At 44.5% G+C, this 27,112-nt stretch overlaps 2 protein-coding genes across 6 annotated transcripts in view; one reads left to right on the top strand and one right to left on the bottom strand.

The window, feature by feature from the left end:
• The window catches only part of cdc42bpab (CDC42 binding protein kinase alpha (DMPK-like) b), a 95,408-nt gene extending 90,676 nt beyond the window's left edge, over positions 1 to 4,732 (top strand). For all 3 annotated transcript variants that reach the window (XM_082961904.1, XM_014144822.3, XM_014144825.3), the window contains one exon: positions 1,083 to 4,732. In XM_082961904.1, the coding sequence (XP_082818030.1) occupies positions 1,083 to 1,217 (135 nt within the window). In that variant the 3' untranslated portion in view covers positions 1,218 to 4,732. The remainder of the gene's footprint in view (positions 1 to 1,082) is intronic.
• A 149-nt stretch (positions 4,733 to 4,881) lies between these two features.
• Positions 4,882 to 27,112, bottom strand: part of fzd3a (frizzled class receptor 3a) — a 30,235-nt gene continuing 8,004 nt past the window's right edge. For all 3 annotated transcript variants that reach the window (XM_014144833.3, XM_014144835.3, XM_014144834.3), the window contains exons 3-9: positions 19,624 to 19,820; positions 18,874 to 19,336; positions 16,275 to 16,574; positions 15,621 to 15,872; positions 7,484 to 7,632; positions 6,787 to 7,044; positions 4,882 to 6,571 (exon numbers count right to left, since the gene is read on the bottom strand). In XM_014144833.3, coding sequence (XP_014000308.2) covers positions 6,313 to 6,571; positions 6,787 to 7,044; positions 7,484 to 7,632; positions 15,621 to 15,872; positions 16,275 to 16,574; positions 18,874 to 19,336; positions 19,624 to 19,820 — 1,878 coding nt within the window. In that variant the 3' untranslated portion in view covers positions 4,882 to 6,312. The remainder of the gene's footprint in view (positions 6,572 to 6,786; positions 7,045 to 7,483; positions 7,633 to 15,620; positions 15,873 to 16,274; positions 16,575 to 18,873; positions 19,337 to 19,623; positions 19,821 to 27,112) is intronic.

The raw sequence follows: 27,112 nt of genomic DNA, 5'->3' as shown, positions 1-27,112 counted from the left end.
TCAGTGAAGGAGGGAGATGATCTCAACCCTGCTTTTCTTAACTAGCAACTCCCAGTGCTGTCCTCAGGGATATCTTGTACACAATGGTATACTATAGCAGGGGTGGCATATCATAATTATGGAGGACCAGCAGTGTATGCAGGCTTTTGTTCCAGCCCAGCACACACACACACACACACACACACACACACACACACACACACACACACTACACCCCTGATTTAACAAATCGCATTCTAGCTCCAAAACCTTATATGTGTCGATTATTTGAACCATGTGTTTTGAACTAGGCTGGAACAAAAGTTGGTCAACCTCCCACTGACTGCTGTGTATTGTAGTAGTAGACAGTAGACGGGGGGCCTCGTGTGTATTGCGTATGTGTTTTGCTGTAACCAATGACTTCCGGCCAATCGAGCTGCTCATTGTCTGATGATGTGGAAGGTTCCCGGGGCATTAAGTCATTGTTGCCTAGCGCTCTGTGTGGTGATGTGAAGAGATATCACCATGTCCACATCGGCAGGCAGGAAGTCAAACAGCAGATTAGCTTTGATGATGACAGTGGTTGGTTGAAAGGACAAACACACACACACACACACACACACACACACACACACACACACACACACACACACACACACACACACACAGAGGTCCCTGAGGACTGGTGTTGACCAGGCCTGATCTACTGAGCCCATTGGAGAGATGGGTTGTGTTCAGTAGGCATGAATAGGAGAAAGTGTATATATTATTTGTGTGTTATTTATTTTTATTTTAAAAAAAGGGGCATTATTTTTCTCAGACAAGTTAAGATCGTATCGCCTCCTGTGTTTCAGGGTTTTCTTGCATTGCATGCCTACTGACCGTGACCCTTGCCTGTTCTGTGTTTAACTGTGAGAAAAGTACAACATCTAAGTGCCTCTCCCGCCCTCTCTTTCTTCCCCTTTCCTTCTCCCCCTCTCACTATCTTTCTACCCCCTCTCTCACTATCTTTCTCCCCCCCCTCTCTCTCTCTCTTTCTCCCCCCCTCACCCTCTCTCTCTCTCTCTCTCTCTCTCTCTCTCTCTCTCTCTCTCTCTCTCCAGGACTCTGACTCGCCCCGTCACTCGACGGCGTCAAACAGTTCTACGTTCAGCAGTCCCCCCAGCCCAGCCTCACCCCACAAGACCAAGTCCCTCTCACTGGAGAGCACAGACCGCATGACTGGCTGGGACACATGAGTGACAGACCGCACACAGCTCCAATCCCTGGCCCTCACCAAGCTCCCGGGCCCGCCCCCCCCTTCCCGGACCCTGCCCACGGAACTGCACCCGCTGCCACAGGCCCCTCCCACTTACTTACTTCACCTTTGACCTCCAACCTAGTTCCCAAGATGGAACTGAGATCTACAAACAAACACAGGGAAAGGAAGTGTTTGACCAAGAGGGAAATACTGGGAAAGTGTGTGTGTGTGTGTGTGTGTGTGTGTGTACGTGCGTGCTCACGTTTGTGTGTGTGTGTTTTTGAGGGAGGGCATACAATATAGGAATTAAAATGTACACCCCCTTTCATCTGCTTTGTAGCTGATAACCAGAATAAGCGAAGCGCTGAGTTTTATTGAGAGTACTTTTGATTGCAGCACTACTAGCCCCGTATAGATTATTATGTTATTGGCAACTCCTGTAAAGAGACACACAAACCTCAAGACGTGACAAAAAGAAGAGGATAATATGAAACAACAGATCATTAGATACGTGTACATAGCACCCTTTGGGCTTGGCAGCCACCTTTTATTTATTCGTCTATCTATCGAAGACATGGAGAGCAAGGTGCTTTGCAGCTAGAGGAGAAAGAGAGGATGTTTTCACTCTCTCTTTTTCCTTCTGTTGCTTTCTTCCAAAATGGTAGTTGGCAGCAGAAGAAGAGGGGGAATTCCATTTACAATACAAGGCTCACAAAATAACATTAAAAAAAAAAAAAAAAAAATGAAGAAAAAAATAAAGCAATGTGTTTTTTTTTGCTCATGAAGTGAAATATGTGCAGTGACTTAATTTCTTCGTACCATCAGCGAAAAGCTACAGTAAAGCAGTACAAAAATAAAAGTGTGGTTAGGAGTATTTTAACTCTAGGTGACACCTCGCTGGCTTCATGTTTTTGAATTCTTAGGGACAGCAGTGTTTAGAAGCAGACTGAACATTCTATGATGACATCACAGCTCCTTATGTGACTTCCTCATGACATGGGCCAGTGACCTCATCCAGTGATCTGGGACCATTTTCCATGTAGTGTAGACCTAATACCGTAAGTACAGTAATAGACCAACCACTGATCAATTCCAAAAAGCCGATTCCCATCACAACCATGTACATAGGTTAAAATCAGAGAATAATATATGATAAGGGAAATACTATAGAGAAATAGATGGGAGAAGATCCTCGATTCCTGTTTATCTTTTGAGTATGATTTGGGGTTATATTCACACGAAAGCCATTTTAAACTTCCAGTTCCTCTAATGATTGCTTTTAGATTTGTTTTAGTTTTTTTTTTCTATTTCATGTACGAGACAAACTGTCAAGTGTCATTTTGATTTGCGTTTGAGGAAACTAATATGGGTCGCATGGACCCGTGCTGTTTAGTGAGTATGTGCATTTATTTGAAGCAATAGTCCTGTCACAGATGCATGCATTCACACTTACATGCACAAACCCACGCACACACACGGGCGTTTCCCCCTCCACTCTTTCCGCTATGGTCCACAGTTAGATCAGCTGAGGTGGGATTGCGTCTTTCCTAACTGACAGTGATTCTGAAACACTAAGTGTGTATTTCCATACTATTCTCTGTGGTACCAACGTGTGAACCTCAAATATGTCTATCCTTTGACTTCTGAGAGAGATTTTGGAAAGCTTGTTATAACCAAAAAAAAAAGAATGACTTGGACTCGAGTCTTCATTAGTTTTCAGACAGCCTTGCTTATTTTGAAGAATGTTTTGATAGGTTAGGGGGGAAAAGAGAGATGACAATTGTAGATGTCGATATGACTAGACAGACAGCGCTAGGCTGAAATGGAGGTAAAAAAAAGAGTGAAATAATTTAAAAAAAAATTATGCTAGGATGACAAGTTCAATGTTTAATTTCTGTTCCAAACCTCCCTGCTGTCATTGATATGTTCTTACTATTAACTGGTAAGCTGTATATTACTGTCTGGTAATGCAATAACCTTGATACAAACCCAAATTGGGGTCAATTCCATTTTTATTAGGTCAAATCAAGTTCCATTCCAATTTTCCTCAATGCTTCTTTGTGACAAATTTGGAATTAGAATTTCTGTTTACTTTCTGAATTGCCTAAATTGAAATTGACCCCTACTCTAATGCAAATCACAGCATGGTGTTGTTGATGTGTATTTATGTGTGGAAATGAAACAAGTTACTTGATATTGTTTCGGAGCTTTGGGTCGAGTCCCTAGATCTTCTCTCTCGAGCGGAAGGGAGGGGACTCTTATTCTGGAAAGGGGACTCTTTTCATTTCTAATGAGGAATAATTTTTATGTTACAGACCATTTAATGAATGGCCGTTGTTACTTACTGCTCAAAGGGACCTTCTGTCTTAAGGTTTAGGAGTGTTTGGGTGGGTTGAAGTGTACCAAGTAGTCAACATGGCAGTTTATCTATCCTAGTCAGAAGTGTATAAAAATATAAGACAAAAACGGAACAGATTTCTGCTTTCATTCGTGCCATTGGGGGCCTAAACCTTAACCCTAAACCACAATTCTATTATATTCCCTTGAAAATACAGTAATTTATCTCTAGCCTACTCATTCCACATGTTTTTAGAATTCCATTTTATATTGAGCTTGCAAAATAAGAATTTGCCTTTAGACGTCAGTCTCGCTAAGTTGGTTTTACTCAACCGTCTCAACTTAACCACCCCTCTTAAGATTGCCTTTTAAGCTACCAAGAGACCCTATTCATATCTGCTGGGCCTTATCTGTAGAATGTATTAGCTGAGAGCGAAGAGGAAATATGATAGACCAGGCTTTATACTGTACAGTTAAAGCCATGAAATCCCACTTTAAAAAAGAAAAACTCAGGAATGTCAGAACCAATGATTATTTTCACCCTAACAATGGAAGTGAGTGTGACAGAACAGACTATACTTGGGAAAGAAGAGCTAAATTTAGCGGTAGTGTAGCTAGCTGTGACTAGGCGTAAGGGTCTAAAGATTCAGGTGGAAGAAAAGAGAGAAAACGAGGAAAAAATCAGACAAGTGTTTTGAATTAAGGATGAAAAGGGGTGAAAGAGCAGATGGAGGGTAGTAGTTTGAGGCTGAGGTGCCACCATGATAACCATTTAAAAAAAGAAAACGCCTTTGCATTTCAGTGAGGTCTTATCTTCAGTTCCTTCTATATTATTTTGTTCTTTCATATCATATTATACACTTTGTTTTTCTAGGATTGCTTTGTAATAATTTGTACAGTTTTGCATGTTATAGATGTAATCATTTTTTATTTTTTTTTTGGATTTGTTTGTTTTTAATTTTGACTTGCTCATTTTATTTGAACGGTTTGGGAGTTTTATTGAGGATAGCCCACTACAGGTGATGTAGATTCTTTTTGCACAGAAATATTTAAGGTGTAAGGTCAAACATAATGTATGGAAACTGGCCACCACACTTGTGGAGAACTCATTATATTAACCTGACTCCAATGTATTTCAATAAAGCGGAGGGCTGTTACAAATACGGCTTCACTGAGTCTCGTGTCCTGATTTATCATTTATTTCCTTGGGAGCCCACATAATAGCCTGGATCCACACTGAATCGCTCTGATTCACTTGTAAAATGGAGCAACTCAGTTTGATTTTCCAGGCTAGAGCACAGATCCACTTACACATTTCCCAGATGTATTTTCAGAAGATTTATTACAAATTTCACAAGAGACACCCCCAAAAAAATCTATTTACACCTATGCACATGCCACTACTAGAAGTTATGGCTAACAATTATCTATACAAGTAAGTATGCACTTTGTAATAATACTACTGATTCTAATTCTAACTGGAGGGAAAAAGAACACTCATATTCTACCTATAAGGCTGGAGTTTGGAATTCCGCTTTTATCCTGTAATACAATACAGCCCTTCACTTCACAATGGCTGATTCATCAATACAATTGTTTCATTGTCAATTGATTGACAACAGGACAGGACACTGTCCCTATCGCCTTCACATTATCACTAGGACCCAGAGTTTTCCCTGGGCAGGTCACAGTCAGGAAAAACTTCAGGCCCTACTCGTCACATACAGTACCTTCAACTGCCTCCGTCAGAAGTGCAATGAAACCAATTGACATATAAAAGTACCTCAATGTATAGTAGTGTAGTACAACTGGTTTTGGAGACACGTCTACAGTACTCCTCGTGCAGGTAAACAATGTGGTCAGCAGGAATAAAGTCTTGGCCTTCGTGGATGAGTGCTTGGCAGCATGTGCTTGTGTAACCCATAACAGAACGATTTAGATTGTAGAATCCTTTAGATTGAACCCTTTTCACCCTCCTGAGTCGTGGAATGTGCCGATAGATAAGAAGCTCTGTAACGTCAATATTATGTCCTACACCTGAAACTGATCCCAGAGCTGTCCTTCACTAAGAGCTGACTCCAGAACACTGAACAAAAAGCATCGGCGATCAGCAGTCTGTGGCCAAGAGTATGATTTCTTCTTCCATGTCAGCCTTATTGGTTCAGCTCTCACTCCTGCAAGTCCAAGTTACACTGTCCTCTGAATCCAAGTCGTCTGCTATCTTCATTTATTAGTGCTGTTTAATGAGAGGAGACATGTTGAGACACATTGTCAAACAGTCCTGCATGTCCAGTTTCCTCACAATCTCTGAGTTTACACAGGCAGCCCAATTCTGTTTTTTTTTTAATCAATTATTGGCAAATGATCTGATTGGATCTAAAGACCAGTAATTGGGCAAAAGATCAGAATTGGGCTGCCTGTGTAAATGTAGCCATAGAGGACTGTAGTATGTCCAGTCCAAAATCAACCTCTACCCCCTAGACCAGGGGTATCAAATTCATTCCATGGAGGGCCGAGTATCTGCAGATTTTTTGGTTTTTCCATTTCAGTTAAGACTTAGACAACTAGGTGAGGGGAGTTCCTTACTAATTAGTGACCATAATTCATCCACAAAGTACAAAAACCCGCAGACACTTGGCCCTCTGTGGAATGAGTTTGACACGTCCTAGACACTTCTTGTTTAGCTAAAAGGTTGGCATGGGTTTTAGGGTAGAGGCTAAGGTTTGTTTTGCGGCCAGGCGTTCAGATGTCTCAGTTCAGGCCGTGGCTCCATCCTCCTCAAGGACCCTGTGGATTCCATTGCCGGGGGCGCTCTGAATGGCCTGGGTGACGTTGCTAAGGTCCCTGATGCTGCTGTGCCGTGATTGGCTATCCAGACGCTGGGTGGAGCCATGCTTTGATAGGCTGTCTAGCCGGTTGGTGCTGCAGTGTCTGGACCCTGATTGTTCGTTGAGGCGGGGCATGCTGCCATAGGGGAGGCGATCGTCAACTCCGCGGAAACTACATGCTGTGTACCTGACAGAGGAGAGGAAAGAGACGTCAGGCATCTGGGACTGTAAATAACATGACAAATACTCCATGTTTTTAACACTTACCAAACCCTTTCAGGTCTACACATTTTCGCCTCTATTCATCCATACCTATTTTCCACATCTGGCTTTTTTCAATCCCCAAATCTATTAAATCAATCTGTCACCCCAACGGTCCCCACCATCCCCATCCATCCCTACCTGCTGTCTCTGGATCTATGCAGACTTCCATGGAAGCTGCTCATCTTGCTGCGGGCGCTGCGGACACTACTTGCCCGGCTGGTGCTCCCACTGGGGGGCTCGTCCAGCATGGCCAGGTGGGTGGAGGAAGCGTGGGTGGAGGTGCCCTGCGTGGACGTCCCCCTGGACTTCCTCGCGATGGGGGTGTTGGGGTCCCGCAGGAGCAGCTGAGCAAAATCTGGCTCCTGGAGTACCTGTCTGCTCTCGTTGACCACACTACTGGAAAAGGGAGAGGAAGAGGGGGACGAGGAGAAGGGGAAGGGAGGGATGGAGGGGAGGGAGAGGCGGAGGAGGGACGGGAGAGAGAAAGGAAAGGTGGAAAGGTAGATGAGGAAGGAGGAGTGTGTGGAACAGGGAATGGGAGAGGGGGTTAATGCTCTGATCACACGGGAAGGGGGGTGAACGCAGAGAAGGGGCCTTTCACTAACACTACTATAAAGCACTGTTGAATTTAAAATCTTGGTACCACTTTACTTAAAGCCAGCAGGTATAATACATTAAGATGCAGTGCATTGCCTGCATTCCATATCATATACAATAGAATATTTATTTGATCGAATTCAAATGTGCACTAATTGTGCAAGTCATTAAAAAAAACATTGCTCCCCATGAGAAATACATTGACATTAGGGAGAGAAAGCGTGTTCTAGAGACTCACTCTTTGCGTCTATGTCCGTGGAAGAAGCTGGCCCATTCGAAGCAGGTCTTCTTGCTGCCCACCCAGAACACTGAAGGGATCCCTACTACCAACATCATCAGGTACTTTATGATGAACAGGGACAGGTTTGGTCTGCTGGTCTGCTCGACCTAGGTCACCCATGGAGAGGAGAGAGGTGTGAGTGTGTCTGCCATAAGGGAGTACTCTACTAGCAATCTGTACTGGAGGGAAACAGTGTGCGTCTGTGTGTACGTTTGATTGTACATGTATGTCTGCTAGGCTGCGTGGGTGAGAATGGAGGTCTCAGTAAGCATGACACTACGTACGGTAGGTTGTCTGCAAGGCAGTGAGGCACTGTACTCCTGAGTCGTGTGTGTTTTCCCACATGCATGTATTTTCTAACAGACTCGGCAGCTTACTGCTACAGGCATAAACAAATCAGCAGCCAACACAATGGCATGACTCTCTCCTTCCCCCTCCCTTTGTCTTATTCTCCCTCTCTCTACCTCTCATTCCCTCCCTCCACCCCTGCTCTCATTTTCTCTACTTCCATTCCATCCATCCCCAATCGTTCCCTCTCTCTCTACCTCCCCCCTCTAATTTCATCTCTTTCCCTCCACCCCCCTCTCTCTTCTGTGCCCCCCCGTAGATAGTGCACCTGTACCCTCAGGCTACACTGTACACTCACACAGTGCTCTACTGCAGAAGGGTACAGTACAGCAGCACACAACACAACACAGCACTCCTCATCTTCTCACCTATACCTGTAAATACACCGCATCACTGCACCATAGCAGCCTTAGTAAACACACAGACGCATAGTGAATGTATGTCAGTGGAGGCTGCTGAAGGGAGTCAATGGAATGGTATCAAGCGCGTGGTTTCCATGTGGTTGAGACCATTCCATTGACTCCGTCCCAGCCATTATTATGAGCCGTCCTCCCCTCAGCAGCCTCCACCGATGTACAGTATGTGCATATCTATCTCCCCCTCTATCCCTGTAAGAAACATACTCACACACATCCCCTGTTTTTTTCCCTACACACACACACGCACGCACGCACATACACAGCAGTCCTGATGGCCTCGTTATGAGTGGAGCAGGCAGGCAGAGCAGCCTGGAGCTCAGAGAACCTCATTACAACAGAATGAGATAAGAGGAGAGAGACTGAATCACTGCAGCCATACGTCCCTTCAGTTAACATGTCTTATCTTCTAAACTCCTCTAGATTGGCATCTCATACGGTTCTGGCCAATCAGAGGGGAAGTAGTAGAAAGGCACAGGGTTGATGCAGCAGGACTGACTCGTTGAAATAGAATTTCCATCCTTCAGCGCTGGTTGGTTTTCACAGCTGATTCCTTTTCTCTATGACATTAAGCACACACTTTAATCCAAAGTGACTGACATTCTCGTATGGGTGGCCCCTGCGGGAATCAAACTCACGATTGTAATGTTGCAAGCATCGTGCTCTACCAACCAAGCCACACAGGACCTCTCTCTCTCTCTCTGGCTCTGTTTACATATTGATATAGATACCCTACATGACCAAAGGTATGTGGACACCTGCTCGTCGAACATGTCATTCCAAAATCATGGGCATTAATATGGAGTTGTTCTCCCCTTTGCTGCTATAACAGACTCTACTCTTCTGGGAAGGCTTTCCACTAGATATTGGAACATTGCTGTGGGGACTTGCTTCCATTCAGCCACAAGAGCATTAGTGAGGTCGGGCACTGGTGTTGGGCGATTAGGGCTGGCTCGTAGTCAGCGTTCCAATTCATCCCAAAGGTGTTCGATGGGGTTGAGGTCAGGGCTCTGTGCAGGCCAGTCAAGTTCTTCCAAACCGATCTTTACAAACCATTTCTGTATGGACATCGCTTTGTGCACGGGGGCATTGTCAAGCTGAAACAGGAAAGGGCCTTCCCCAAACTGTTGCAACAAAGTTGGAAGCACAGAATTGTCTACAATGTCATTATATGCTGTAGCGTTAAGACTTCACTGGAACTAAGGGGCCTAGCCCGAACCCCCAGACCATTATTCCTCCTCGACCAAACTTTACCAATGCACTATGCATTGGGGCAGGTAGCGTTGTCCTGGCATCCTCCAAACCCAGATTTGTCTGTTGGACTGCCAGATGGTGAAAGAGATTCATCACTCCAGAGAACACGTTTCCACTTCTCCAAGAGTCCAATGGCGGCGAGCTTTACACTACTCTAGCAGACGCTAGAGCGGCTGCTCGGCCATGAAAACCCATTTCATGAAGCTCCCGATGAACAGTTCTTGTGCTGATGTTGCTTCCAGAGGCAGTTTCGAACTCGGTAGTGAGTGTTGCGACCAAGTACAGACAATTTTTACGAGCTACGGGCTTCAGCGGTCCCATTCTGTGAGCTTGTGTGGCCTACCACTTCGCGGCTGAGCCGTTGTTGCTCCTAGATGTTTCTACTTCACAATAACAGCACTTACAGTTGACCGGGGCAGCTCTAGCAGGGCAGAAATTTGACAAACTGACTTGTTGGAAAGGTAGCATCCTATGATGGTGCAACGTTGAAAGACACTGAGGTCTTCAGTGAGGCCATTCTACTGCCAATGTTTGTCTAAGGAGATTGCATTGCTTGATTTTATACAACTGTCAGCAACAGGTGTGGCTCAAATAGCCGAATCCACTAATTTGAAGGGGTGTCCACATACCTTTGTATATATTGTGTATATAGGTCTCTGTTGAACCATAGCTTTATAGTATATATGTGCTCAGGAGTCTGTTTACATGTTAGCTACTGTGTTACTGTATGTATGTGTGCTCTGGGGAAGCAGAGTCCTCCCACTCACATCCTCCACACATCACAAAGTTATGAAGGGCAGTAAGCGGGCCTACAGAGTCCTGGCCACCCATTCTCAGTCTTTCTATATAAAAAACGAAAGACTTTCACTCGTTCCGTTACCCTCACTAGTACCCTTCCCTCACTAGTACCCTTCCCTCACTAGTACCCTTCCCTCACTAGTACCCTTCCCTCACTAGTACCCTTCCCTCACTAGTACCCTTCCCTTACTAGTACCCTTCCCTCACTAGTACCCTTCCCTCACTAGTACCCTTCCCTCACTAGTACCCTTCCCTCACTAGTACCCTTCCCTTACTAGTACCCTTCCCTCACTAGTACCCTTCCCTCACTAGTACCCTTCCCTCACTAGTACCCTTCCCTCACTAGTACCCTTCCCTCACTAGTACCCTTCCCTCACTAGTACCCTTCCCTCACTAGTACCCTTCCCTCACTAGTACCCTTCCCTCACTAGTACCCTTCCCTCACTAGTACCCTTCCCTCACTAGTACCCTTCCCTCACTAGTACCCTTCCCTCACTAGTACCCTTCCCTCACTAGTACCCTTCCCTCACTAGTACCCTTCCCTCACTAGTACCCTTCCCTCACTAGTACCCTTCCCTCACTAGTACCCTTCCCTTACTAGTACCCTTCCTTCACTAGTACCCTTCCCTCACTAGCCGTTACCAAACCACAGATATTACTCACTATTACATTTTGTCTGTGTAGTTTCGTCCATACAGTAGCTTGTATAGCTTTACTTTCTTTATAACTGCATTACCATAGCATAGCCCTTCTCTCTGATCCATCCTTCCCCCAGCAACAGAACCTCTGGGAGAGAGAAATTAACTCACTGCTCTCTTACGCAGTAACGCTTGCATGACAGATTAAGGCCCCAAATGACTCTCTTTGCCTCACCCTGCCTCCCCCCTTTGTTTCCCCCATCCCCCCCACCGTAACAGGCCTCTAATGCCGTCATAAGCTATCTTTGTTGGGGGTACACACACACACACACACACACACACACACACACACACACACACACACACACACACACACACACACACACACACACACACACACACACACACACACACACACACACACACACCCCCCCCCCCCCCCCCCCCTATACACACGGAGACACACACACGGAAACACATGGAGACAGACAAAGACAGACACACATGCACACAAATGCTCTACTGTGTGCCAACCAGCCTTCCTTTAGAACTAACTAAAAGGCAAGAGATTACACACCATCACACATCCAAACGTGGCAATGGAGCTGCTTGGATAAATAGATGGAACTGAAAAACAGTGACATCTAGACACTTGCTACAAACGGCAAGTAGAGAAGCTATTCACGCTTTTCACTTCTCTACCCATCCAAACCCTGCTATCTGTGCCACCACAGTAACTACTAACACAAAACCTTTTTAAGGAGGACAGAAAAAGAAGCACAGCACACACACATACACACTCAAACATACACACACACACACACACACACACACACACACACACACACACACACACACACACACACACACACACACACACACACACACACACACACACACACACACACACACACACACACACACACACACACACACACACACACACACACACACAAAAACAAACATATACTGTACACACACAAACACACAAACACACACACACACACAAATGCTACCAATTTACAGCAGCGAGGATGAAGTGTTTGAATGATTAACTGCTTCTCCAGATGAGTGGGGATGTGTTCCACAGCTCCAGGCAGAGAGGTGCTTCTCTGAAGTGCTTCATCTATTAAATAGAACCAACCTGAGATCTCTCCCCGGTCTGTGTTTGCACTGGAACACTGGCGCTAGGTGTATTGGGAATACAACTACTGTGTGAGACCGAAATATATTTTTCTTACTCTGTTGTTTTTCTTTCCCTTATTGGATTTGGCACCAGAATTCAATTCCATATTTTTTCTTGGGACCCCATGAAAGCTCACTGAGGTCCCTCAGGGGTCCAAGGCCCCCTGGTTGAGAATTACTGTAGGGGTTATAATAATATTTGAGTGTAGTTGATTGTAGGTTCTAGAAATGGTTACAGTAGATGTATAATCTGATATTACCTCATATGGACAGGTATATGGTGTAGTGGTTAGAGTAGATGTAATGTAGTGGAGTGCTTAAGAAAGGGGGTATATGTTACTTACCTGGTAAGACAGGGGATATGGTGTATGCGTTATTGTCATGCAAAAGGAAATGAGTTGGCCTACTGTATTTTATCTGGCTATGCTCCATGCCATAGGCTGAGGCTTGTTCATTTAGCTGACAATATATGCTTATAAGTCCCGTAACATTATTTTATATAATATAATGTTATTGTAAGAAGGATATCATTTAACCTCGCTGACTGAGTAAAATAGAATGAAGTGGCTATGTTGAGCGTAAAAGTGATCATTTGAAACAGGTCCTATAGGCTACGCTAGATTTCGAATTACTTAGCAACTTTAGTTGTGAATGATACAAACCATAGAACTTCTCAGAAATCAAAACATATATGGGTTGCATAATGCGACTATATGCAACAAAAAAAGAAGAAGCTTGCTGCTCTGTCTTCGCCTCAGGCTGCACAGCTGTTCTCTCATCATGTGATCATATTTTCACCCATCAGACTATTCTCAATTTAATCTTGTCTTTACTAATATGTCAAATTAGTTTCCATTTAGAATGGCCCATTATCAAATGGGCAGGGACAGGGGCAGGGGGGGAAAAGGCGTATTCCGTACCCTATCCACTCGAATAGCGAATGGCGTCTGCGCGCTTTCCTGCGGGTTTTTCAATGTTGCCGGATAGGGCTACTTCTGTTTTATAGAGGAGCTGTGCTTAATATGAACAGCTGAGAAATACATATAAGAACATTTATTTCACTACACACGTCAACCACTGTTTGAGGAGCATGCTCTCGCTGTGCGACAGGTGATATTCCGCCCAAACTGTATGCCATCGGTTCTCCAACCCTGTTCCTGCAGATACCCAGCGCTTAATTTCGGAAACCAAATTAAATCTGTACGGGAACATCGATAGTAACATGTTTTCGCAACTAAGCATATTTCACTAAACTATTGACAACCCGTCTGCGCACGTGAGAAAAAAATAAAGGAGAGAGAGAGAGGAGAAAAAGGAAACGCATAGTGGTGAGATTTTCTGTAGCTAAAGGTAATGTCAGCCTATTAATTATGAAAATCTAACAAAATCCCCATTACTAGGCTATTCAAAATCATATACAAATTCTCTATAATTGTAAGCTAACTGTAAGCCGCCCTGCACAATCAATGAACCAACAGCATCTCCTAGGGCTATACATTCTCTCCCAGAATCGTGGATAGACATTTTGGAGCTTAGCATAAGGTAATCCAGTCCATCCAGTATGCATAATAATAAAGTCCACACGATTACTCAAACGCGTTTAATTTTGGAGTATAGGCTAGACCAATTATGTGCCAAAGACATCTTAAATCAGTTTTGTTTTATGTTGTTCTGCCATGCATAATATGTGGTAGGCTATGTATTGTATAACAGCACACTCATCATTTTGATTCAAGGTTTTTATCGGGCTTGGCCTCAAAAGCCTATGCATAAACTCTAATACTGTGCATTCGAAAGTATTCAGACCCCTAGAGTATTTCCAAATGTTGTTACGTTACAGCCTTATTCTAAAATAGATTAAATCGTTTTTTTCCTCACCAAACTACACACAGTACTCCACAATGACAAATAATTATTTTTTTTTTGAAATGTTTGAAAATGTATTAAAAAATATATATCTGTTAATTGAAATTCCAGGTGACTACCTCATGAAGTTGGTTGAGAGAATGCCAAGAGTGTGCAAAGCTGTCATCAAGGCAAAGGGTGGCTACTTTGAAGAATCTCAAATATAAAATATATTTGGATTTGTTTAACACTTTTGTTTTCTACTACATGATGTGTTATTTCACAGTTTTGATGTCTTCACTATTATTCTACAATATATACAATCTTAAAAATAAAGAAAAACCCTGGATTGAGTGTGTGTGTCCAAACTTTTGACTGGTACTGTATGTAAATAAGGTATTTCTGTTTTTTTGATTTTGTATACATTTGCAAAAATTTCTGAAACCCTGTTTTCGCTTTGTCAATATGGGGTATTGTGTGTATATGGAGGAGGATTTATTTTAATTCGTTTTTATTTAAATGTGGAAAAAGTCAAGGGGTCTGTATACTTTCCGAAGGCACTGTATGCATATGGATGTTTTGAATCAATCATCCTCTTAGAAAGCGTTGTCCATTTCATTGTGTTTGGCTTGGAAACAACATCCACAACAGCCATGTTTTAAACTCAGTTTCAACCTGCTGTTGAACTTCTTTCTTCAAATTGATCATCACAGTGTGATCATCACAGAGTTTTAAAAGCATGATACTGTTTTGATGATAAGTGTTTGAGCCCGGAGTACCAGGCCATTAGTGATCCAATGGTCCTTAGGGTACTACCAATGCATGTCCTGAGTGCATAAGAGGAGAATACCATGATTCAACGGTCACATAGAATTTTACTGCGGTCATGACTCATGACTGCCAGTTTGGCGGTAATACGGTCACCGCAGCAGGCCTAATCTGACCTGGTATGGACAGGGAATATGGTGTACTGGTTAGAGTATGGATCTCACCTGGTATAGACATATGGTGTACTGGTTAGAGTATGGATCTCACCTGGTATGGACAGGGGATGTGGTGTACTGGTTAGAGTATGGATCTCACCTGGTATGGACAGGGGATGTGGTGTACTGGTTAGAGTATAGATCTCACCTGGCATGGACAGGGTATATGGTGTACTGGTTAGAGTATAGATCTCACCTGGTATGGACAGGGTATATGGTGTACTGGTTAGAGTATGGATCTCACCTGGTATGGACAGGGGATGTGGTGTACTGGTTAGAGTATGGATCTCACCTGGTATGGACAGGGGATGTGGTGTACTGGTTAGAGTATGGATCTCACCTGGTATGGACAGGGGATGTGGTGTACTGGTTAGAGTATGGATCTCACCTGGTATGGACAGGGGATGTGGTGTACTGGTTAGAGTATGGATCTCACCTGGTATGGACAGGGGATGTGCTGTACTGGTTAGAGTATGGATCTCACCTGGTATGGACAGGGTATATGGTGTACTGGTTAGAGTATGGATCTCACCTGGTATGGACAGGGGATGTGCTGTACTGGTTAGAGTATGGATCTCACCTGGTATGGACAGGGTATATGGTGTACTGGTTAGAGTATGGATCTCACCTGGTATGGACAGGGGATGTGGTACTCTCTGCAGCGTTCCTGTACCCAGGTAGTCTCCCAGACAGTCCTATAGCTGTTCTCATACAGGTAGCAGGCTATGACCGTCAGCAGAGGGACCAGGTAGAGCACAGAGAACACCCCGATACGGATCATAAACTTCACCAGCTTGTCTTGGTTCTCCTTCTCCAGAGGGATCTCCATACGCACGCGGTTCAACGCCAGGATGCCCACTAGCAGCAACGCCACCCCCACCTGGAATCAGACAGAGTTGATATGGAAGGATTAGACAAAAGATGATGTCATAAGAAGACCAGGAAGTAAACATGGTATATTGGTTGGGTAGCTAACAATTTCAATAATTTCCTTCAGTTCCATTCAGATCCACTTTCTTATGACTTTTGAGATGTGTATGACAGTGGTATAATCGAAGGAGAAGGCACGAACAGTGCCTACACACACACTGAACAGTTTACTGAACTTTGTGCATGTGCACACGTAAACTTTGCGCACACATACCCACAAAGGACATCCTACAAAGACTTTACTGAATCACTTTGGTTGTCTCCCAAATGCCACCCTATTCCCTATATAGGGAATAGGCTGCCATTTGTTACACACGCCTTATCCCACTGTGACTCATTCCAGCCCTCTCACCAGTACATCCAGGCCCAGCGGAACCAGCAGGAACCATCTCAGCGCTGTGCGGTCATACAGCCCCACAAAACACACCCCGCTAACACTATCCCCTTCGATCTTGTTCATGGCCAGCAGAGTGACAGTCAGACAGCCGGGCAGGCCCCAGGCACAGGCATGGAAGAGCAAGGCCTTCTTCTCGATGGCCTCGCTGCCCCACTTAGGCACGGCAGCCAGGAACCAGGTGATGGTGAGGATGACCCACCACACACTGCCAGCCATGGTGAAGAAGTAGAGCACCATGAAAAGCAGAGTGCACACCTGGAGGAGAGGAGGGGAGAGGAGAGAAGGAGAGGAGGGAAGGAGAGGAGGGGAGGAGGGGAGAGAAGGAGAGGACGGGAGGAGGGGAGAAGACAGAAGGAGAGGAGGGGAGAAGACAGAAGGAGAGGAGGGGAGGAGGGGAGAGGAGAGAAGGAGAGGAGGGAAGGAGAGGAGGGGAGGAGGGGAGAGAAGGAGAGGACGGGAGGAGGGGAGAAGACAGAAGGAGAGGAGGGGAGAAGACAGAAGGAGAGGAGGGGAGGAGGGGAGAGGAGAGAAGGAGAGGAGGGGAGGAGGGGAGAGAAGGAGAGGAGGGAAGGAGGGGAGAGGACAGGAGAGGAGGGGAGGAGAGGAGAGAAGGAGAGGAGGGAAAGAGGGGAGAGGAGAGGAGGGGACGAGGGGAGAGGAGAGATGGAGAGATGGAGAGGAGGGGAGGAGGGGAGGAGGGGAGAGGAGAGAAGGAGAGGAGGGGAGAGGAGAGAAGGAGGGGAGAGGAGAGAAGGAGAAGAGGGGAGGAGGGGAGGAGGGGAGGAGGGGAGAGGACAAGGTTTAAAAAAGACTGAAGACATTGAAAATCCAAGAACATTGAAAATATCGTTCCAAAATATATATATACACTGCTCAAAAAAATAAAGGGAACACTAAAACAACACATCCTAGATCTGAATGAATGAAATAATCTTATTAAATACTTTTTTCTTTATGTAGTTCAATGTACTGACAACAAAATCACACAAAAATAATCAATGGAAATACAATTTATCAACCCATGGAGGTCTGGATTTGGAGTCACACTCAAAATTAAAGTGGAAAACCACACTACAGGCTGATCCAACTTTGATGTAATGTCCTTAAAACAAGTCAAAATGAGGCTGAGTAGTGTGTGTGGCCTCCACGTGCCTGTATGACCTCCCTACAACGCCTGGGCATGCTCCTGATGAGGTGGCGGATGGTCTCCTGAGGGATCTCCTCCCAGACCTGGACTAAAGCATCCGCCAACTCCTGGACAGTCTGTGGTGCAATGTGGCGTTGGTGGATGGAACGAGACATGATGTCCCAGATGTGCTCAATTGGATTCAGGTCTGGGGAACGGGCGGGCCAGTCCATAGCATCAATGCCTTCCTCTTGCAGGAACTGCTGACACACTCCAGCCACATGAGGTCTAGCATTGTCTTGCATTAGGAGGAACCCAGGGCCAACTGCACCAGCATATGGTCTCACAAGGGGTCTAAGGATCTCATCTCGGTACCTAATGGCAGTCAGGCTACCTCTGGCGAGCATATGGAGGGCTGTGCGGCCCCCCAAAGAAATGCCACCCCACACCATGACTGACCCACCGCCAAACCGGTCATGCTGGAGGATGTTGCAGGCAGCAGAATGTTCTCCACGGTGTCTCCAGACTGTCACGTCTGTCACATGTGCTCAGTGTGAACCTGCTTTCATCTGTGAAGAGCACAGGGCGCCAGTGGCGAATTTGCCAATCTTGGTGTTCTCTGGCAAATGCCAAACGTCCTGCACGGTGTTGGGCTGTAAGCGCAACCCCCACCTGTGGATGTCGGGCCCTCATACCACCCTCATGGAGTCTGTTTCTGACCGTTTGAGCAGACACATGCACATTTGTGGCCTGCTGGAGGTCATTTTACAGGGCTCTGGCAGTGCTCCTCCTGCTCCTCCTTGCACAAAGGCGGAGGTAGCGGTCCTGCTGCTGGGTTGTTGCCCTCCTACGGCCTCCTCCACGTCTCCTGATGTACTGGCCTGTCTCCTGGTATCGCCTCCATGCTCTGGACATTACGCCGACAGACACAGCAAACCTTCTTGCCACAGCTCGCATTGATGTGCCATCCTGGATGAGCTGCACTATCTGAGCCACTTGTGTGGGTTGTAGACTCCGTCGCATGCTACCACTAGAGTGAAAGCACCGCCAGCATTCAAAAGTGACCAAAACATCAGCCAGGAAGCATAGGAACTGAGAAGTGGTCTGTGGTCCCCACCGGCAGAACCACTCCTTTATTGGGGGTGTCTTGCTAATTGCCTATAATTTCCACCTGTTGTCTATTCCATTTGCACAACAGCATGTGAAATTTATTGTCAATCAGTGTTGCTTCCTAAGTGGACAGTTTGATTTCACAGAAGTGTGATTGACTTGGAGTTACATTGTGTTGTTTAAGTGTTCCCTTTATTTTTTTGAGCAGTATATATATATAATAGCCCTGAATTTCACAGAGAAAATGGTAAATCAAACAAACAATTAGTTAATTAAACAATCAGTTATCAATCAATCACTACGCCGCTGATGGGTCACCTTGTTATGGGAGCCCTGGGTGACGGTGGACGCCCGGAAGCGCCCGGGGCTTGCCGCGTTGCACGCCACCCGGTCTTCCAATAGGAAGCCCAGGAAGAAGACCAGGGACACCATCATGTAACACACGGCGTAGAAGATGATTGGCCGCTCCGGGTAGCGGAACCTGGACACGTCGATGAGGAAGGTGAGGAAGGTGAAGAGGGTTGCAGAGAGACATACGATAGACACCACGCCGATGAAGTAGCGGGCGAAGACCAGCTCGTCCCGCTGGAAGTACATGTTGGGGCAGGGGGGCGAGCAGTCCCTCACACCCAGGAAGGTGTAGCCCAGGTCGGGGTCGATCTTGAGCTCGCGGGGGCACCAGAAGCCATAGTCGCGCTGGACGGAGATGGGCGACTCTGTGGAGTCTGACCTGGACAGCAGGTCTACAGGACGGGGGTACGGATCATCACAGTCTGGGAACCTGGGGGACGGAGAGGAAACAGCTTCTGTTAGACACATTACATTTAAACTACAGAAAGACACAAAGGTAGTATTTTACAATACGGTTTCCACAGTTTTGACCTTGTATTTGCTAGGAAATCACGTGTTACCATTGTGTAATTACCATTATGTCATTCTTATTGATGTTGTGGTACAGAATAACCAGGTATTTCCTGATCAATTAATGGTAAAAGGAATGATACCAAATAAATATATATGTGCCCCATGTGTGTAGAAGTGTACCCTACAGTACAGTAGACTACTAACCTGTTACAATCCATCTCTTCTGGCCATTTGACGCCGAACATGTCCATGAGTTTGTAACAGTCTCCCTTGGCTCTCAGGCACAGCCGTCGGCAGGGCAGTGTCATGCGTCCGTACTCTGTACACACCGGAGTGTAGAGGGCACACAGGAACATCCTGAGTTCTGACGAACACTGCAGGTTCACCATGGGGTGGAAGGGCTGTGGAGGGGAGCGGAAAACACAAAACTGTCAGGCGGTGTATAGTCACAGCTGAGTATGAGGGGGGGGGGGGGGGGGGGGGGGGTTATGGAGTGTGTCTGTGTTTCACACACATCATACGTCTAATGTCATGTGCAATCATACACACAGAGACGCTCGCACACACCGTATGTCAAGCACACTGTGCATCTACCACAGAACCTGTAACCCCTCAGCATTAAAGAGACACACACACACAGACAACAGAACGGTCTTCTAAAGCAGGGCATTATTCACGTGAAGCCAAAATGAGAGCACAGACAGACAGTATCATCTTGTCTGACACGGTTTGGAGCTGACTCAAAAAACACAACTCCGTCCCCTATCCTCGTAATCCTCCTCCCCCTTTCTCCACCCCAACCTGGCACAATAAGACAGAGGAAGGAGAAGAAGGGAGGGAGGGAGAGAGGAGGAGTAGGACAGGCTTGGTAACCCAACCCCCCCCCTGTTCATCAGATACCCGGCACAGGCAGGGGCTCTGGAGAGTCCTTTGTGTTTGGGGGAGGGCAACGCTGTTACACACACACGCGCACACACTCGCGCACGCACGCACGCACGCACGCACGCACGCACGCACGCACGCACACACACACACACACACACACACACACACACACACACACACACACACACACTTCCCTCTCTGCCAATATGCATTCAGGGAGAGAACGGTAGCTAGCTAGCAGCTGTGAAGCAAGGCTTTAGTATGCAAATCCCCAGGGGGAGTGAAGAAAGGGTCCCCACCGGCCCCTAGCCCCACCCAGGGCCAAGCTAGACGCATCCTGCTCCTGCTGGGGCCATCCTTTGTGACTGTGACAGGGAGAGGGGGAGTGGGGGAGGGGGACAAGACAGGGACCCAAGCAGACAAAATGGGAAGATGAGCTAAATGGAATTTCATTAATAGGGAGTAATAGTGGAACAGAACAGGGTTTTTCTTCAGTGGATATGTATTAAGTATACACTATATATACAAAAGTATGTGGACACCCCTTCAAATGAGTGGATTCGGCTATTTGAGCCACACCTGTTGCTGACAGTTGTATAAAATCAAGCACACAGCCATGCAATCTCCTTAGACAAACATTGACAGTAGAATGGCCTCACTGAAGACCTCAGTGTCTTTCAACGTTGCACCATCATAGGATGCTACCTTTCCAACAAGTCAGTTTGTCAAATTTCTGCCCTGCTAGAGGTGCCCCGGTCAACTGTAAGTGCTGTTATTGTGAAGTAGAAACATCTAGAATCAACAACGGCTCAGCCGCGAAGTGGTAGGCCACACAAGCTCACAGAATGGGACCGCTGAAGCCCGTAGCTCGTAAAAATTGTCTGTACTTGGTCGCAACACTCACTACCGAGTTCGAAACTGCCTCTGGAAGCAACGTCAGCACAAGAACTGTTCGTCGGGAGCTTCATGAAATGGGTTTCCATGGCCGAGCAGCCTAAGCTCATCATGCGCAATACCAAGCGTCGGCTGGAGTGGTGTAAAGCTCACTGCCATTGGACTCTGGAGCAATGGAAACGCGTTCTCTGGAGTAATGAATCACTCTGCCCCATCTGGCCGTTTGATGGACGAACCCGGGTTTGGCGGATGCCAGTAGAACACTCCCTGCCCCATTGCATTGTGCCAACTATAACGTTTTGTGGAGGAGGAATAGTCTGGGGCTGTTTTTCATGGTTCGGGCTAGGCCCCTTAAGTCCAGTGAAGGGAAATTTTAACGCTACAGCATACAATTACATTCTAGACAATTCTGCGCTTCCAACTTTGTGGCAACAGTTTAGACAATGCCCCCATGCACAAAGCAAGGTCTGTAGAGAAATGGTTTGTTGAGATCGGTGTGGAAGAACTTGATTGGCCTGCACAGAGCCCTGACCTCATCCCCATCGAAAAGCTTTGGGATGAATTGGAACACTGACTGCGAGCCAGGCCTAAATCGCCCGCCCTCACGAATGCTCTTGAGGCTGAATGGAAGCAAGTCCCCGCAGCAATGTTCCAACATCTGGTGGAAAGCCTTCCCAGAAGAGTGGAGTCTGTTATAGCAGCAAAAGGGGTACCAACTCCATATTAATGCCATGATACTGGAATGAGATGTTCGATGAGCAGGTGTCCACATACTTTTGGTCATGTAATGTATAATTACAAGGAGTGTATAAGAGACTGCCGTGTCGTGTTGGGTTATGAGAAATCGGATTATTAAATAATGGGTCAATGGGACGTTTCGTGACTAAACATAACCTATATTAGCGTAACCTGTATTAACTTAACCTATATTAATTTGACCTACATTAACTTAAAGCTGCAATATGTAACTTTTTAGGTGACCTGACCAAATTCACATAGAAAGGTGAGTTATAGATCTGTCATTCTAAGGTGATTTAAAGATCTAAGAAGTCTAGATCTGTTCTATGTGAAATATTTCTATGCTTCCCATTCTTAAGTTTCTGTTTTGCTTCTTTTACTTTCGGTTTGTACACCAGCTTCAAACAGCTGAAAATACAATATTTTGGGTTATTGAAAATATATTTCACAGCGGTTTAGATGGTACAATGATTCTCTACACCATACATTGCTTGTTTTGTCACATAAACTGAAATTGGGCAAACTATTCAAATTTTAGCAACCATTAAATGGTGGAGCGATTTCTGCATAGTGCACCTTTAACCTATATTAAAGATGCACTATGTAGAAATCACTCTACCATTTCCAGGTTGCTAAAATTATAATAGTGCGCCTAATTCCAGTTTATGTAACAAAACAAGCAGTCATCGTGTAGAGAATCGTTGTACCATCTAAACCGCTGTGAAATATCTTTTCCATAACCAAAAATATTGTATTTTCAGCTGTTTGAAGCTGGTGTACAAAACTGAAAGTGATAAAGGAAAAAGGAAACCGCACACTGCTCTTGATAGTATCACTGATCTTTAATAAGCTTTACGTATCGGCCTCACGGCCTTCGTCAGAGATTTTGTGAATTTCTTAAAATTAGCACCCTTATGTAGACCTAACCCCACCCACATCCGTTCCACGCATCGAAAGTGGTGGAGGCGAAGGAAAAACAAATAATGCTACCAAATATAACAATATGCATTTCATAAATATTCGAATAAAGTGTGTAAATAAGACATATTAAACACGTCTGTAAAACCACAATGAGGACATAGACCTACCGAGCAAGTTTTCATTAATCATTGGGTACATCGTACGAAAAACATCAGAGTAATCTTAAGGGCATAATTCATGTTCAAATTCACAACATAACATACACAGGCATTTCATCATTAAGTCCTTTAGGAAATAATGTCTGGAGGGTGAAAATCCCAAAACATTCTCTTTTAGTCAGAGTATTATTAATATCACCTCCCCTGTCTGATATCTTAACTTTCTCTATGCTATAAAATCTAAAGGTAGAAATGTCATGCTTTAGGTCATTAAAATGTACTGCTAGGTCTACATAAGGGTGCTAATTTTAAGAAATTCACAAAATCTCTGACGAAGGCCGTGAGGCCGATACGTAAGCTTATTAAAGATCAGTGATACTATCAAGAGCAGTGTGCGGTTTCCTTTTTCCTTCATCTTGTTCAACTGTTGCCATGCACCTGCAACAAAAGATTGCTCAGATGTGCGAGTGCCTTTTGAATTTTGAAGTTCAAAACTGTAAGTAAAAGACACACAAACAAAACTTAAAAAATGGGAAGTATAGAAATAGCGCGCATAGAATGAATGACAGATCTATAACTAACATTTCTACGTGAATTTGGTCGGGTCACCCAAAAAGTTACATAATGTATATTAACGTAACCTATATTCAGTCTCCAAGGAAGAGGAATACACAGCAGCCCTATTATATTCAATACCACACACACACACACACACACACACACACACACACACACACACACACACACACACACACACACACACACACACACACACACACACACACACACACACACACACACACACACTTCCTATGACAAGGACAGGAGGCGCGTCTACCTTTTCATCCATCATCACCATGGCTTAGCCTACATATTACACCATTCATTCATCGTAATTCTAATGTAGAAATGTAGACAGAATTCCACTTCTGACACCAGTGTTCAGTCTGGGCTGTCTCCCAGACGCCTGCCTGTATTTAAAGGGATTAGGACGGCTGTTAGGCTTGCCGATTCCCACACAAAGAACCTACATCACATCCAGACAGCTTTTGGAAATGCTTTGTACATATCAAACACAATATTTCTGCCTTCAGATTTTCAATTGACCATAACATGAAGGAGGTGACGTTGATGTGCGGTTTTATTAGACAGTTCAGTGACTGTTGGAACACAGGGCTCAGACAGACGTCTGAGATGACTGACATCCTCTGGACAAAATATTGAATGCAGTAAAAAAAAATATATATATATCCACACATACAGTATTTGAGTCTATAGATGTACAGGACAGCACGGCAGAGCAAATGCCACGCGTCCTCATCATCACCAGGGAAATGAATTTTTTTATTTTGTGTAGGTTTTACTGTGTTTGATGACTTACTACTGCATCTGTACAATGCTTTTTCTTGTTTATGTGTATTTTAGTAGATTGCTTCACTTCCACACCTGTCAAAAACAGATCAATCAACCAGTCAAAGCAATCAGTTCTGAATAAATGGACCGTCTGCAGACACAAGGCCCAAAACAGTCTTGCTTGAGGCGATGGTAAGATGGGAAGAAACACAGAATTAAATAGAGTGTATTATAGGATCTCTATGGGGAAGAACTTCCTTCATAGCAACCAATCTGTAAATGTCTGTTACCCCAACCCTCGAGCATTCCTTTTCATTAAACCAAGATCTTATGACACACCTGGCACCATCTTCCTAATCAAATCTTTGAGATCAAACAAGCAGGCAAACACATCCACGTTGATCTGATCTGTATAGAATCAAACAGGGTGGCACCCTTTCCTAGCCTTCGCCAGCCTCCAGTCCGGTGACATACATTACCTCATCAGAGCCCTGTCGTGGTGCATTACATGGTGTATTACACACACAGACAGGACAGGGATGATTTAACTTCAAGTGGATATGCATCTGGGGTTTCCCTTTCTTCTGCTCTCTGCCTCCACACTTCCAAGGCAGATGTGTGCTCTAGTACGAGATGAATGTATGGTACAGCATGTGTGTGTGTGTGTGTGTGTGTGCGTGCGTGTTAGGGTTGAATATTCTCCCGGTATTTTACAGATGTTCCATCCTGAGAATAAATCACGTTTCTCCCGGGTAGCCCGGTATTTCCCGCCAAAACCGGACGTGTCGTTCAAAAGCATTATAATTCATATAAATAGGTTTGTGTCTGGATTTGATTAGAACTTTGATAAAACAAAATTAAAGTCTGATGCTGCCTGAGCCTGATGAACCATATATTAAATAAATTTTATAAGCTCTACATTAAATACATTTTATGAGCCCTACATTAAATACATTATATAAGCTCTACATTAAATACATTTTATAAGCCCTACATTAAATACATTTTATGAGCCCTACATTAAATACATTTTATAAGCCCTACATTAAATACATTTTATGAGCCCTACATTAAATACATTTTATAAGCTCTACATTAAATACATTTTATGAGCCCTACATTAAATACATTTTATAAGCCCTACATTAAATACATTTTATAAGCCCTACATTAAATACATTTTATAAGCTCTACATTAAATACATTTTATAAGCCCTACATTAAATACATTTTATAAGCCCTAGCCCAAAAAAGCCCAAATGATTGTGCCGTTATCCAATATATATATGATATAGGCTACTGCACATTTTGCACAACAGAAAAACAGAAAAGCCCATAGATGTAGCTAGCTATATGCTCTCTTGGGTAAATAAATGAAACTATTTCCAGTAGGCTAATATTTTTGAGTGTGAACTGTATTACTGTACTGTGTTGTATTATACTGTATTATGTAGACTGGAATAATGCGTTCAAACCATGATAAAGCAGGGAGAGAACATGCGATTCTGGTGCAGCACATGTGGCCTACAAAGTTACAAGTATAGGCTAGCAAATTTGACTTTAATTTTGAAATATAATAGGGACGATTTGTATAATTAGTAGGCTGGCGCATATATACCTTTCATAATATTTCCCCTAATGTTATTAGCCTACCTCCTCTTTCTCTCTCTATTGTTGCGTCATTCAACAATTAAATGAAATACATTTTGTTGTCCTTATCTTCAGAAATTGAATGACATCCTTCAATAATATAGGACTAGAATTAGATGCAGAAGGCTTTCACTTCTCTTCATGAAGATCGAAGGGTTATGGGTCTGAATAAATAACTGCTGTAGCCTACCGCCATCGAGCGTTCGCTCTTCTTTCAAACTACCGGTGAGTTCTATTGGGCTGCTGTATTTAACATTCAGCAAACAAAGAGCTTTCGTCCCTCTTCGAATAGTCTATTGGTAGAAGAAACGCTAACAAAAATTTGATCTAGCTTTTCTTGCATGGGACTCCAAGAGCTAAGGAGCGTTTTTTTAAAGAGAGTCCAGTGGATCACAGGCGTGTGGGTATTGCATTGCGCAAGAGACAGAGCCTATAAATTAGAAGCTTATTATGCATAACCCATCATGAATTAGCTAAATATAAGGCTAATACTGCATTGAATGTTTTACCTGAAAGAGGTAGGCTACAACATCTGTATATAGGGCTATATATCAATCTAGAACAGGATTATCTATTTTGGATGCAATTTGAATGGAGTTGATGGAGAGAGAGAAAGACTGTGAGAGAGTGTGAACACTGATTTAAAGCAACGATATTCGAGTTAAAACTCTGCAGCTGCAATATAAAAACTATTATTTTTACAGGTGACCCCCAAAAGCCAGATGGCGATGGGTAAATTAGACGCACATTCAGTCTTTATATTACTGTAGCATAGAATATGCTGCAGCAAATGCAGGCCTACCTGTTACAAGAATAAAAGTTACCAAGATGAGATGATAGGTCTACATGCATTGTGAGCTGCGCTTCATGCTGAGATGGGCTGTCTGTCCCCACCCTGAGCATTGATGATTCATCATGTAGAGGCCGTAGAGAAGCCAGATTTAGACATCGCATATCATTTAACAGTTCCATTTCACTCCATGCTGTTCATATAAATAATTGATTATAATTTACTGGTTTCTAGCCGTATTGATCCTGGGAAAAGGGAGTGTTTTTTGGCGGTAAATCCCGGTAACCGGTTCCGCCATTCAACC

Source organism: Salmo salar, chromosome 15 (genome assembly GCF_965601325.2).
Source record: "Salmo salar chromosome 15, fSalSal1, whole genome shotgun sequence".
NCBI lineage: Eukaryota > Metazoa > Chordata > Actinopteri > Salmoniformes > Salmonidae > Salmo > Salmo salar.
The sequence above is the reverse complement of the archived record's forward strand: the minus strand, read 5'-3'. Positions and strand labels throughout refer to the sequence as shown.